The sequence below is a fragment of the Trypanosoma cruzi genome, genomic scaffold (genome assembly GCF_000209065.1).
Source record: "Trypanosoma cruzi strain CL Brener 1047053516397 genomic scaffold, whole genome shotgun sequence".
Classification (NCBI taxonomy): domain Eukaryota; phylum Euglenozoa; class Kinetoplastea; order Trypanosomatida; family Trypanosomatidae; genus Trypanosoma; species Trypanosoma cruzi.
Window position 1 is genome coordinate 7,723 of NW_001849400.1, and position 13,677 is coordinate 21,399.

A 13,677-nucleotide genomic window follows, 5' to 3' on the forward strand; every position below is an offset into this window, starting at 1 on the left:
TTACAAATCAAACAATTAAAAAAACAATATGTTTGTGTTGCTGTTATTGTTGCTCTCTTTGTGTGTGTCTGTGTAGACCAAGTGCGTTTTTTTTTTTTTTCTTCCTTTTAACACTGTGCCTTCTGACAATGGCCTGCATATATATATATATATATATATATACCTTTGTGTCTGTACGTGTGTGTGTGGTATAATGGACGTAATGTTTGTGTTTTTCACAAACAAAACATCTCACGAATGCTCCCACTTTTCCTTCACGGACGCAGCTTTTGGTATTTTCCCTTTTTTTCCAACCTTTTTTTTTTTTTTTATTTACCTGCCCACATTTTTTTATCCACTTGACGTATGTTTTTTCCCCATTGCACAGGAAGAGTTTTTGTGCTTGCGCAAAATTAGGGTTTGTGAAAAAAAAAAAAAAAAAAGGGACCGCCTGCGTCTTCCTTTTTTTGTCCTTTACTGTTTCCATCTTTGACGACACGGAGACGGTCTTTAAACCGACTGAGCATTCGGGGCGTGTGTGGGTGTTTGTCAGTACATCCACGTGCTTCTGTGAAGCGAGCGGTCGGCGGTAATGGATGAGAGGCTAAGGAAGCTGCGCCTGGAGCGGGGCCAGGCCTTGCTGGAGTCGTGCCGCATGAGGGATTTCGACCGCAGTCCTGAAGAAACAGCCAGGCTAAAACAGCGCGGCCGTGTCTTGTACGAAGAGCGGCTGCGCGCAGAAGAGAAAGGCAGTCCGTGTGTAGAAATGCGGTATCATTCAGACGCGGTGATTGATCTGTGCAGCATTCCCGTCAAGGAAGGGCAAGCGGCGACGGAAAAAACGCATGGACTTTCGTATTTGCCGCCGCAGTCGGTGGAACTGCTCTCGGAGAGCCGTAGAGACGGGGACAACATCTCCACCTCACATGACTGTACAACGGCCATTATTGATTACTCAATTCTGGATTCCGTTCGCGAGCAACATATACGGGACGTCCGGCAAATTGAAATCCTAACAAAAGAAAGCCACTTGCTTCAAGAGACAATCGAAAAACAGCAGGAGGCACTAACCAAACTTGCTGCCGAGCTTGCCCAGCGCGACGCTCAAATTCAATGCAATTTAAAGAATGACGCAAGGAAATTACTTCCACCAGATGAAAAGGAGACGGGAGTACGGTATGACGGGGGCTCTCACCACATGCAGGAGATGGTTCCCGCCATGCGTCCACGCGCGCAAGATAATCGTAGAAACCCTCACCTGGAAACATCTGAGGACCTTCACGACGCCGAGTCATTATTGGCACGCAAGCAGGTTGAAATACAAGAGCTGCAGTTAAAACTTCAGGAAAAAATACTCTACTGCAACAAACTCGGGGAAGAAAACAAGAATCTCAACAAAAACAATCAACAACTGCAAGAAGACGTGGTAGCGCTACTAAAAAAAGTTTGTATGATACAAGAAGAACTAATAAACACAACGGAAGAGGGAAATTTGTCACAAAAAACAGTCATCTACCTTGAGCATAAAATAAAACAAATGCAATCCGAATATAAACCACACACACCAGTTCCAGAAAGCACACATATGGAAGAAGAACTAGAACGTCTTGCACGGCAGTGCGCCGATGCGGAGGCGACCATGCACCGGATGGAGGCCGAGATGGCGGCAGAGAATGCCAAGCTGAAGGAGGAGTTGTGTCGGATGCAGCAGAGCCATGAGGAGGAGATTGAGGCTGCGCTGCTCGAGGCAAGCGACCGCATTGCGGAGCACGATGATCTGCTTCGGCATAAACTGGAGGAGCAGGAGGCGGAGCTTGAAGCGAGGTTTCTGGAGCAGCTGAATTCGTTCAAGGAGCCCGGTGGTGATTCCGATGCCTTGCATTCTCTGCTGAGTCTGAAGGAAGAGAATGCCAAGCTGAAGGAGGAGTTGTGTCGGATGCAGCAGAGCCATGAGGAGGAGCGTCAGGCAGCGGGGGCGGCGATGCACCGGATGGAGGCCGAGATGAGGTCGCAGCAGCAGACACAGCTAGCCGGGCCGCCACGCCGCGCAGCCGCGTCGTCCACGAACCCGTTTGCCAGCATGGGCGCGCTGTCGAAGGAACCAGGGTCATTTCCTGACCAGGGTGACGATGGCGATGACGTTTTTGGCGTTGGCACCGAGCAGCACCCCACGGCGACTGGTGATGCCGTGTCCGTGGATCGCCAGGCCGAACCGGAGGGCCTCGTGACAGAGCTTCGAGGGCGGCTAGCGGAGCTGGAGGCTGCTTTGTCAGCGCCACACTGGCCCGGGATAGCGCTGTGGGAGAGGTGGAGCGTCTTGCACGGCAGTGCGCCGATGCGGAGGCGACCATGCACCGGATGGAGGCCGAGATGGCGGCAGAGAATGCCAAGCTGAAGGAGGAGTTGTGTCGGATGCAGCAGAGCCATGAGGAGGAGCGTCAGGCAGCGGGGGCGGCGATGCACCGGATGGAGGCCGAGATGAGGTCGCAGCAGCAGACACAGCTAGCCGGGCCGCCACGCCGCGCAGCCGCGTCGTCCACGAACCCGTTTGCCAGCATGGGCGCGCTGTCGAAGGAACCAGGGTCATTTCCTGACCAGGGTGACGATGGCGATGACGTTTTTGGCGTTGGCACCGAGCAGCACCCCACGGCGACTGGTGATGCCGTGTCCGTGGATCGCCAGGCCGAACCGGAGGGCCTCGTGACAGAGCTTCGAGGGCGGCTAGCGGAGCTGGAGGCTGCTTTGTCAAGCGCCACACTGGCCCGGGATAGCGCTGTGGGAGAGGTGGAGCGTCTTGCACGGCAGTGCGCCGATGCGGAGGCGACCATGCACCGGATGGAGGCCGAGATGGCGGCAGAGAATGCCAAGCTGAAGGAGGAGTTGTGTCGGATGCAGCAGAGCCATGAGGAGGAGATTGAGGCTGCGCTGCTCGAGGCAAGCGACCGCATTGCGGAGCACGATGATCTGCTTCGGCATAAACTGGAGGAGCAGGAGGCGGAGCTTGAAGCGAGGTTTCTGGAGCAGCTGAATTCGTTCAAGGAGCCCGGTGGTGATTCCGATGCCTTGCATTCTCTGCTGAGTCTGAAGGAAGAGAATGCCAAGCTGAAGGAGGAGTTGTGTCGGATGCAGCAGAGCCATGAGGAGGAGCGTCAGGCAGCGGGGGCGGCGATGCACCGGATGGAGGCCGAGATGAGGTCGCAGCAGCAGACACAGCTAGCCGGGCCGCCACGCCGCGCAGCCGCGTCGTCCACGAACCCGTTTGCCAGCATGGGCGCGCTGTCGAAGGAACCAGGGTCATTTCCTGACCAGGGTGACGATGGCGATGACGTTTTTGGCGTTGGCACCGAGCAGCACCCCACGGCGACTGGTGATGCCGTGTCCGTGGATCGCCAGGCCGGACCGGAGGGCCTCGTGACAGAGCTTCGAGGGCGGCTAGCGGAGCTGGAGGCTGCTTTGTCAAGCGCCACACTGGCCCGGGATAGCGCTGTGGGAGAGGTGGAGCGTCTTGCACGGCAGTGCGCCGATGCGGAGGCGACCATGCACCGGATGGAGGCCGAGATGGCGGCAGAGAATGCCAAGCTGAAGGAGGAGTTGTGTCGGATGCAGCAGAGCCATGAGGAGGAGCGTCAGGCAGCGGGGGCGGCGATGCACCGGATGGAGGCCGAGATGAGGTCGCAGCAGCAGACACAGCTAGCCGGGCCGCCACGCCGCGCAGCCGCGTCGTCCACGAACCCGTTTGCCAGCATGGGCGCGCTGTCGAAGGAACCAGGGTCATTTCCTGACCAGGGTGACGATGGCGATGACGTTTTTGGCGTTGGCACCGAGCAGCACCCCACGGCGACTGGTGATGCCGTGTCCGTGGATCGCCAGGCCGGACCGGAGGGCCTCGTGACAGAGCTTCGAGGGCGGCTAGCGGAGCTGGAGGCTGCTTTGTCAAGCGCCACACTGGCCCGGGATAGCGCTGTGGGAGAGGTGGAGCGTCTTGCACGGCAGTGCGCCGATGCGGAGGCGACCATGCACCGGATGGAGGCCGAGATGGCGGCAGAGAATGCCAAGCTGAAGGAGGAGTTGTGTCGGATGCAGCAGAGCCATGAGGAGGAGCGTCAGGCAGCGGGGGCGGCGATGCACCGGATGGAGGCCGAGATGAGGTCGCAGCAGCAGACACAGCTAGCCGGGCCGCCACGCCGCGCAGCCGCGTCGTCCACGAACCCGTTTGCCAGCATGGGCGCGCTGTCGAAGGAACCAGGGTCATTTCCTGACCAGGGTGACGATGGCGATGACGTTTTTGGCGTTGGCACCGAGCAGCACCCCACGGCGACTGGTGATGCCGTGTCCGTGGATCGCCAGGCCGAACCGGAGGGCCTCGTGACAGAGCTTCGAGGGCGGCTAGCGGAGCTGGAGGCTGCTTTGTCAAGCGCCACACTGGCCCGGGATAGCGCTGTGGGAGAGGTGGAGCGTCTTGCACGGCAGTGCGCCGATGCGGAGGCGACCATGCACCGGATGGAGGCCGAGATGGCGGCAGAGAATGCCAAGCTGAAGGAGGAGTTGTGTCGGATGCAGCAGAGCCATGAGGAGGAGCGTCAGGCAGCGGGGGCGGCGATGCACCGGATGGAGGCCGAGATGAGGTCGCAGCAGCAGACACAGCTAGCCGGGCCGCCACGCCGCGCAGCCGCGTCGTCCACGAACCCGTTTGCCAGCATGGGCGCGCTGTCGAAGGAACCAGGGTCATTTCCTGACCAGGGTGACGATGGCGATGACGTTTTTGGCGTTGGCACCGAGCAGCACCCCACGGCGACTGGTGATGCCGTGTCCGTGGATCGCCAGGCCGAACCGGAGGGCCTCGTGACAGAGCTTCGAGGGCGGCTAGCGGAGCTGGAGGCTGCTTTGTCAAGCGCCACACTGGCCCGGGATAGCGCTGTGGGAGAGGTGGAGCGTCTTGCACGGCAGTGCGCCGATGCGGAGGCGACCATGCACCGGATGGAGGCCGAGATGGCGGCAGAGAATGCCAAGCTGAAGGAGGAGTTGTATCGGATGCAGCAGAGCCATGAGGAGGAGATTGAGGCTGCGCTGCTCGAGGCAAGCGACCGCATTGCGGAGCACGATGATCTGCTTCGGCATAAACTGGAGGAGCAGGAGGAGTATTATGAGAAAATACTTGCTGACAAGACGCGGTTAGAGTCTCTTTCGGTGGATAATTCTGTCTTGGGTGATGCATTGTTTTGGAAGGAGGAGCATGATAAATTGTATGAGCGATTTGAGCAGTTGCAGACCGAATTAAGATCTTATTTACGGGATACTACCGTGCATCAGGATGTAGAGGCGGTGGTCCGGCAGGGTGCACCTGCTGAGGAAGGTAAGTGTGTTGATGGACCTTTGCAGGCCGCATTGAACGAAGTTGATTTGCTTAAAGGGCAAATTTCAGTGCTTCAAAGAACCAGGGAGCAGGAGGAGGAGAAAGTAGCTATGCAGGAGAGGGACTTGCAAGAGCTGCGGGAGCGATTGAGGGCAGAGGAGAAAAGCCGTTGTGAGTTTTCTCAAATGTATGAAGATGCAGCTGCTTTGTTACGTGATGGTGCTACGAGCGTGGAGATGCTTCTGCAGGAGAAGCGGGCACGCATTGAGGAGCTGGAGTCACAAACCGAGAAGATGTCGCAACAGGTGCTCTCAACAGAGGAACAGCTGCGGTTTGTTCGGGTGGAGTTGGAACAGCGGCAGCAAGAGGTGGATGAGGGAACAGAAAGGTATTTCAGGCTGGAGGCGGTGCATCGTGAGATGGGCGCTGAGCTGCGTGAAGTCAAACGTCTGCTTGAGGAACGACAGCGGACGTTATCGCAGCGGCTAGAACGTGTACAGAACGATATGGAGAAGCAGATGCATGACGCATCAGAGGAAATACGTCGTGTATGCTGTGAGCATGAACAGCAAGAGAATGGACTGCGCCGCGAGATTGACCGTCTGCGGGCGGAGTTACAGGCTGCCCAAACACTTGCTGCCACAATGCCGTTCACGGCGCAGACGAATAACCATCAACTTGTGCACCTTCGTCAAAAATTGGATGAGGCCTTGAGTGAAAAATGCAGGTTGTCGCAGAGCTTGAGGCAATGCAACAGTTACTGCGTAAGAAGGAGTCTTTGTCGCGTGGCCGGCAACAGGGCGCTGAAGATGGCACTGAGGCGGGTGACAGCGGTCAGTCCCTCGATGCTCGAATCAACTCGCTGCTGCAGCGGAGCGAGTCACTGGAGGTGAGGGTGCAGCAATTAACAACAGAGAAAGAGACCTTGCTGCAGGAGAAGGATGCATTGGAGCTGGAGGTGCAGTGCGCCAGACGCATGGTGGAGGTGCGGGAACTCGCATGTCAGCGGCAAACGGATGAGGTGAAACAAAGTCGAACGCAAATTTCCGCCATGAAGGATGATTTGTCATTCAGGATTCAGTCGTGCAACGCGCTGCGACAGGAATTGAATGAGGCCCAGGAGCAAGCAGCGGAACTCGCGCGCGCCTACGAAGACCTTCAATTGGTCACCTTTGCAGAGCGGCGCAATTTATTGCTGAGGGAATATATGGAGGCCATTCTTCTTGCGAAGGCGATGACAGTACCGCGTGTCATGCAAGATGTGCTTCACGGTATCATGCAAGCGCATCGGCAGCTGTTGCGGCGATGCTCGGAGAACCAGCGAAACCTCCTTGCCAGATGCGACGCCATTGAGCAGACAGCCACAGAAGCGATGGTTGAGGGGGAGCGGCAGAGTAATGAGCTGCTTTCGATCATCGAGGACGCCAAGGTGGAGCAGCAGCAGCTGCAGGAGATTATCGAACGCCTCGAAATGGAACTTGCCGCGGCCAATTGCGTTGCTAGGGAGTCCACGGAGGAGGCAGCTGCGGTAAAAAAGATTTCAACAGAGGCGACAAAAGACGCACGCGAGGAGGCGTCAAAAGCCAAGAGCGACCTCCAGGCCTTGCAACTGGAGTACAACTCGGCAGTCAACACCATCAGCCTGTTGGAGACTGAAAAAGCCAACGCCGCCCGAATACTCGCACGGGCAAATTCGAGACTAGAGGAGCTGGCGGCGCAGCAGCAGGAGGAGGTGGCTCGGTTGCAGGAGTCATTAATTGAAAAGACTTGTTTGCTCCGCGATGCACAGGAGGTGGCTAAGAACAAGTTGGAGGTGGTGGAACAACAGGCAGAAGAGTACAAGGCTCAGCGAGACGATGCTACGAAGCGGGCACAGGCTGCCCAGGCGTCGTTGGATCGTGTGTTGCCGCGACTCGAGCGGCTTGAGGCGGAACAGGCGGCTCGCGAGGCAGAGTTGATGGACACAACGCAGCAGCTGACGGCGTTATCGCAGCGCAGCACATCAACGGAAGTAGTATCGCGTCGTCAAGTGGAAGCGCTCAATGCGTCCATTGCCGAACTGCGGTCTGCCCATGCTGCTCTGAGCGAAGAGTGCACAAAGGCACATGAACATATTACTGAGCTAAAGAATCAACTGACGGCAAGCGAGGCTGAGATTGGGCGGTTACGCACTCGCAAAGCGCAGCAGGAGCAGGAGGCGGAGGCGGCAAAGGCACGGCTGACGGAGCTGGAATCCCTCTATGCGAACGACACGAGCGACGCTGCGACATGGCGACGTGGCGCAGAGCGACGCAGTGCGGCATTAGAAAGTCGCAACAGCGCTCTTCAGGAGGAGCTGCAGGCCTCTCAAAAACAACAATGTGTTTTGCAGGAACACGTTGATGCATTGGAGGCAAAGCTTCGGCAGATGTCGGATGAGAATCACAGCAAAGATCAACAGCAGCGGCGTTTTATTCAACAGTTGAAGGAGCGCTGTGAAATACTGGAGGGTGAGATTGGGAAGCTGGATGAAGCACACGCAAACCTTAGCGCGGAGCGGGACACGCTGCACCGTGACTGGTTAAACGCAAAGCAGGATGTGGGGAGCCTGGAAAACCACCTGGAGGCCACAAATCAGCACAATGAGCAGCTTCACAAGGAGCTTCGACGCCAGAAGGAATCCCATGATGCGGAGCTGCAGATGGTGCGGAGGACTCTTGCAGATGCTCAGGAGGAAATTTCCCGCTGTCGTTGCACACTTGTCGAGGCGGAAGCGCGGGAAAATGAGTTGAACCACGTGGTTTACGCGCTAAAAAAGGAGAAGGCCCGGTGTGTTGAAGAGCTTCAACAGATGCGGGGACTGGCAGAAAGTGAGCAGGAATTACTGGTTCGAGAGCGTTCACAAAGGCAGGTGCAAGTTGCAGAGCTACAGGAGGAGGTGGTGCAACTCCAGAAGGACCTTCACGCAGTGCGACAGGAGTGTAAAGGGCTGGAGTGTAAATGCACGCAGCACGCGGATGAAGCAGAGCTTCTGCGCCGCCAGTTGACCGATAGGACGGATCGCTGCCGGACCCTTCAGCAGGATGCGGCGGCGCAGCATGAGCAGCTGACGGCAACTGTGAAGTCCCTTCGCGCCGAAGTGGCAACGCTGCAGTCAAAGCTTGAAGAAGCACTGGACACTTTGGCTCAGAAACAGCGTGAGTATGAGCAGTGCGAGGAGCGCAGCCTGCGAAAAATGGAGGTGAGTCGACTGTCGGAGGAAATTCTCCGGAAGGAAGTGGCGGATCTCCAGCGGGACGTGCAGCAGCTCCAGCAGAAGTTGGCTTTTACCGCAACCGCCGCTCACGATGCAGAGAAGACTGGAGCGCAACAGCAGGCGACGATAAGTAAACTCACAGAGGAATTGGAGCGCCAAAATACTCAGTCGACAGCATACTTGAAGGAGAGGGAACAGCTGCAGAGTGCCTTGCGGGAGAATACGTCGCAATTGGAGCGTGTGGCACGGAAGGCGACTGCCGATCTGGAGACGGCTCTTGCGAAAACCAACGAGCTGCACCGCAGCAACGTTGAGAAGCTGGAAACTGCGTTGCGGCGGGAGCAGCAGACGGCGCAGGAGGTCCGCACAGCACGAGATCGCGCCCTGGAGTCACTTGAGGAGCGGCAAGGCGAGTGCGAGTTTCTGCGGGCGGAGGTGGCACGACTGCAGCAAATGTTGCGCTCCGCACAGGCACAAGTGGCATCCACCCAGGCAGAGGTCAGGAGTACCGTGACGCAGGTGGTGGTGGAGGCAGGCCTCCCACAGGAAGGTGAACTCTCACTGAGTAGTGTGGTGAATCAGTTGCTGCTGCGTCTCAATCGTCTTTCTCACGCCGCTGTTTTACTAGACGTTGAGGTCTCGCAATTCAAATGCTTTGAAAAAGCTTGTGAGGCACATGCCGCGGCACTGCGATGTGTGATAGACGCGACGCGGTCCTCGCAGCAAGTTCCTGCCAGCAGCACCGCACCCACTTCTCCCCTTTTACCAATGTGTGAAAGCAGCAGTGGGAGCAGCACGCACTCTTTGCGGCAACGATCCTTTTCTTCGCGTTCTCGAGTCCTACAGGATATCATAAGCAGTGTCTCAACCTTTGCTCATCGCTTGATGGACCACTGTCACACAATTCGTGGCATGTTGGATAACATGGAGGCGGCCGTTGTGCAGTGCGAGACGAAATTTGTTGGAGATCCAGCGGTTACTCACTTAAAGCTTGTCGTTGTGGCGACGCTAAGTGAACTGCAACTTCGCACATCACGGCAGACGGCGTTTCTTTCCCAGATATTTGATGGTGCTGTCATGTCAACGGCTCTTCAGGAGGCCATACGATTTCTGCGTGACGATGAGACATACGTGCTGCGTCCATTCAATGAACTTCTTATGCCTTCCTCGTCATCTCCATTGTCCACGCCTCGGTGGGGCGGCGGTGTCCAGGAATCAACTTTCTTCACGAAAACCCGAGTCCCAGCCGCAGATACTGCTTCTATGAGTCAGCACTTGTGGAGGGGCTCGGCCAAGAAGGAGAATGAGCTTCAGTCACGAATTGTGGTAGACCCAAGACAACAAATGGAGAGTGCTAGAGTGCCCGGCGAAGAGCCACGAGGGCCTTCAATCCCTGCCACTTCAGGGGCAGAGGCTTCGGTGGCGTCTGTAACGACGGCGGTGGATGCATCAACGGGTCCAGAGAGTAGTTCAGCCAACTGGTGTGTCAATCATGAAATGCAGGATGCAGCGTAATTTGTCGAACCTGGCCATTGTGTGAATGGCATGGTGCAATGGATCCAACTCCTTTTCTGCCTGTTGTCTCTGTCGTGTTACATCTTTCTGTTCAGTCGCGTTTGATGCATGATTGATACTTTCTTTTGTTGCTGGCTCTGTTACAATTTTGGTTGCATGGACTCCTCTGCGCTTGCATACCGGTGTGTCTTTGCATCTTGCTTTGTCTGCCATTTCTTTTCTTTTTCTCTCTGTTATTGCGGCTGCTGTAAGGGCCATGTGCTCACTTTTTGTCTGCCATTTTACTGCGATCCTTTTTCTTTATTGCTGTTGAATGAAATCGAGGGGAAGGGGGCATCATATAGAGAGAGAGATGGAGAGGAAAGGATGTGAATGAACGGTAAAAAATTATCAACAACAAAATTCTTTACATATCCTTTTTACATATTCAAAAAATGTACCTCAGCCTTTTAAGACTTCTTCTTCTTTTGTGTGTGCGTGTGTGTGTGTGCGTGTGTGTTTTGTAAATCCCACGTTCTTCTTTGGCAAATGGTTGCTGCGAAAGGAAGTGACATGCCCGTTCTTGTGGGTGTTGGCGTTTTCTTCTTTGTGACTCTTTTTTTTTTTTTCCCATTTTTTCTTTCAGTGAGAATGACGCGAACAAGAGTGGGCGGGTTGTGGCATGTGAACATGTATCTATGGGTTTTCTGTGTAGTGTTTACGCATCTTTATTGTGTGTGTTTTTTTCCCCCTTCCCATTCTATGAACTCCAATCCGATGAATTTTCCGCTTTCCCTTTCTTTCTTTGACGAGCCGGCCTGACAGCACAGAAGACAGGGATCGTCGTGCCTCCCCTCCCCTCCTTCGTTACCAAAACAGAGCTGTGTGTACAATTGTTGTTTTTGTTATTTTTATTGTTATTATTACTGTTGGCAATAGTAGTCATTGTAGTTGTAGCGGTGCCGGTGAAAGAGGATACATACTGATTGACAGACAGCTGGCATCGAAGAAATGAAGTCCTCTGACATCTTCCACGCGTACCGCTACACTCCTGTTTTTCTTAAAGCTCGTCAGCACGATAGTGGCGTGAATCAGTACGGCCTTAAGCCTGTGAACGCATATGATTTTATCAACCCAACGAATCTTGTAAACTTTGGCCGGGGGACGTCGTTTGACAACCTTGGCGTGCGGCGCGCGGGTCGTGGCGAGATTGACTCCTCGCCATCTCTCGGCGGCTCCCCTGTTTTCACGCAAGCGAAGCTTGTCGGCCTGAGCGGCGAGGAGCAGCTCACTATGTGCCAGTCAGAAACAATGGCGTTGAGAGTGTGCATGGCGAGGGGCGGGCAGGACACATGTGAGCGGGAAAGCCGTGCCCTTGACGCATGCCTCTCGCGTGTCGGACATTTGCGGCGGGCCATGAGTGAGGCGTGTGGCGAGTTTAACGACTGGTTCATCCAAAACGTCTCGGATAATCACACAAAACCATTCCAACATCGGCCACATGACTGGCGGCACTTCTACGCACAGGAGAAACTTGTGCGCGAGCGGCAGCAGAACGGCCACGCGTACGGCCGTCGGCCAAAACAGTTTTCATTCGGCGCACGGTACGTCAAGACGGAGGGTTACGGCAAAAGGCCACGCCTACCGTACAACAAGTGAGGACTTTTTCTCTTGCTGCTGAGGATGACAGTGATTCCTGATGGCAGCAGGACGAGCGATATGCACGACGACGAAAGGATGAACCCAAGTGCAACAACGGGAGAAACAAAAAGGGAAGAGGTTGGATTGGGACTCTTCTTTTTTTTTTTTTTTACGGCTGTTTGTTGGCTTTTTATTGTTGTTCTTTCTTTGTGGAAACATATGCACGCATGTGTGTGCGCGTGGGACGCGTGGTTGTATTTGTTTTTCAATGTGCTCTTTCTTTTTTCTTTTTTTACCGTTTTTTTGCGTTTCCACAGTGCGGAGACTTTAAGGAGAAGGAATACTTCTTGCAGTGTGCGGTGGGCGGCACTCTTTATTATTATAATTTTTGTTGTTGTTGTTTTTTTTGTTTCACAAATGGGAAACCCGAAGGACGCCAGTTCCCTTGCCCACATACTGTATGAGCAGTGTAAGGGTGATGCGACGTCACTCAATCGATTGTTGCGTCAACGTGTGTCGCCCCGAGGCAATCGCTTTGAGCGGGACACACCAGACACTTTTTTGTACATTGAACGCAGCAAGAACCGCAATATTGTTGCATACGCGGCAAGACTATTGGACGCGGTGACGCAGAAGTCTGTGTCGTCAGGTGCTGGTCGCTCTTGCATCATGGATCACTCCAACCCTGTTCACGCCTACTTTATCGTTCTGGAGTCTGCCAAATTTAAAGAAAATCAGGAAAATGTCGTCATGAGTGAAATTAAAGAACTCAATTTTATTGAGCGGAGACTTGCGTATGGTTGCAGCGCCAAGCCGATTTGTAGGACGATGTCGGATTCCATGAAGGAGGGTATTGGGCCGTGGCTGAAACACTTTGACACCCATGCTTTGACGTATGTTGCGCTACCAGGGCACCCGCTGTTGTTGCTGCTGCTTCCGCCTCTTGGCGGCGCAACGGAGAATAGTGCGGAGGCGGAAGGTACCGGTCAGACCAACAGTGGCGGCGGGAATGAACAAGAGGCGACAGACACGTTAGCCGTGTTGCTTGGCTTTGTGGGCGGCGTACTGAGCGTCTTGCAGCGTGTGTATGTGTGCAGTGTCGAGCCAAAACACTTTTATCAGCTTCCCACGGTGAAGTACATTGAGTTCTTTGGCGTCTCCCTTGAGTCCGGGTTGGACACGTACGAAAAGAGGAAAAACTAAACAAGAACTTCATGCGCTAGGAATGACAGCGCGTGGTGCAAGAAACGGTCAGACGTACGGTGTGAGCGAGGGAAGGGCGGGGGAATTTAAAAAACACACACACTCAAAAAAAATTTAAAGAGAGATATATAAATATAGGGAGGAGCAAACAGTTTGGGATGTGTGGATGTCTCTTGTGTGCGTGTGCTTGTGTGGTGGGTCTCTTTTTTTTTTTTTTGGTTGTTGTTTTTGTTGGGAGCCTGTGAAGAGAATTTTTACGAGCGGGCTGGCTACCTAAATTCATTTATACATGTATATATAAATATATGTATCCTGATAAAAACACGTGTATTCCTGTACGGAAAAAATTTTTTTTTTTTTTTTTTTTCAATTTTATGAATCCTTTGAAAGACTGCGATGGAAGGGAATTAAGGAATTGATAACGGCAAGGCGAATTTTATTTTTATTTTTGCTTTTGCCATTCCACCCAATTTACCCACCCTCCTTTTTATTCCTCCAACTTGCGGCGGTGTCTTGTGGCTGGAGGAGCCCAAAGTCTTCCACTTCGTAAGTAACAAATGTCTCCGATCCGAATGGACCGCACCGTGCCACGATGATGTCTATCGAATGATATATAAATATAATTGGAGTAAACATGGAGGATGTGTGGCGAACCCTACTGCACTTTTATTGTCTTCTTCTTCCCCCATTATATTTTATTTATGTATGTGATTTCAGGATCCGGCCAACAGCCCCGGCGAATATTTGGATTTCTATTGGATGTTTTCCTTTG

The 13,677-nt window shown here is 54.1% G+C and overlaps 2 protein-coding genes and 1 pseudogene across 2 annotated transcripts, besides 15 other annotated features; all 3 read left to right on the forward strand.

Moving 5' to 3' along the window:
- Positions 1-1,641: a sequence feature (heterozygous, non-Esmeraldo-like haplotype).
- Positions 138-162: a microsatellite.
- On the forward strand, positions 573-10,082 carry Tc00.1047053509693.20 (annotated as a pseudogene).
- Positions 1,642-1,737: a sequence feature (areas not merged during assembly with more than two copies in the genome that could not be assigned to a particular haplotype).
- Positions 1,738-2,672: a sequence feature (heterozygous, Esmeraldo-like haplotype).
- Positions 2,673-2,924: a sequence feature (areas not merged during assembly with more than two copies in the genome that could not be assigned to a particular haplotype).
- Positions 2,925-10,231: a sequence feature (heterozygous, non-Esmeraldo-like haplotype).
- Positions 10,232-10,438: a sequence feature (areas merged during assembly that could not be assigned to a particular haplotype. This can correspond to areas where the two haplotypes were merged or to regions with more than two copies in the genome that were merged during assembly.).
- Positions 10,439-12,247: a sequence feature (heterozygous, non-Esmeraldo-like haplotype).
- Positions 10,551-10,581: a microsatellite.
- Positions 10,955-11,016: a microsatellite.
- Tc00.1047053509693.30 (hypothetical protein, conserved) lies at positions 11,073-11,720 on the forward strand (the record flags this gene model as incomplete). Its single annotated transcript, XM_811819.1, has 1 exon — positions 11,073-11,720. One exon carries the CDS (start codon positions 11,073-11,075, stop codon positions 11,718-11,720), a length of 648 nt encoding a protein of 215 aa, XP_816912.1.
- On the forward strand, positions 12,120-12,905 carry Tc00.1047053509693.40 (hypothetical protein, conserved; the record flags this gene model as incomplete). Its single annotated transcript, XM_811820.1, has 1 exon — positions 12,120-12,905. The coding sequence occupies one exon, from the start codon at positions 12,120-12,122 to the stop codon at positions 12,903-12,905; it is 786 nt and encodes a 261-aa protein (XP_816913.1).
- Positions 12,248-12,948: a sequence feature (haploid, Esmeraldo-like haplotype).
- Positions 12,949-13,252: a sequence feature (areas merged during assembly that could not be assigned to a particular haplotype. This can correspond to areas where the two haplotypes were merged or to regions with more than two copies in the genome that were merged during assembly.).
- Positions 13,253-13,272: a microsatellite.
- Positions 13,253-13,677: part of a sequence feature (heterozygous, non-Esmeraldo-like haplotype) that runs on past the window's edge.
- Positions 13,345-13,650: a mobile genetic element.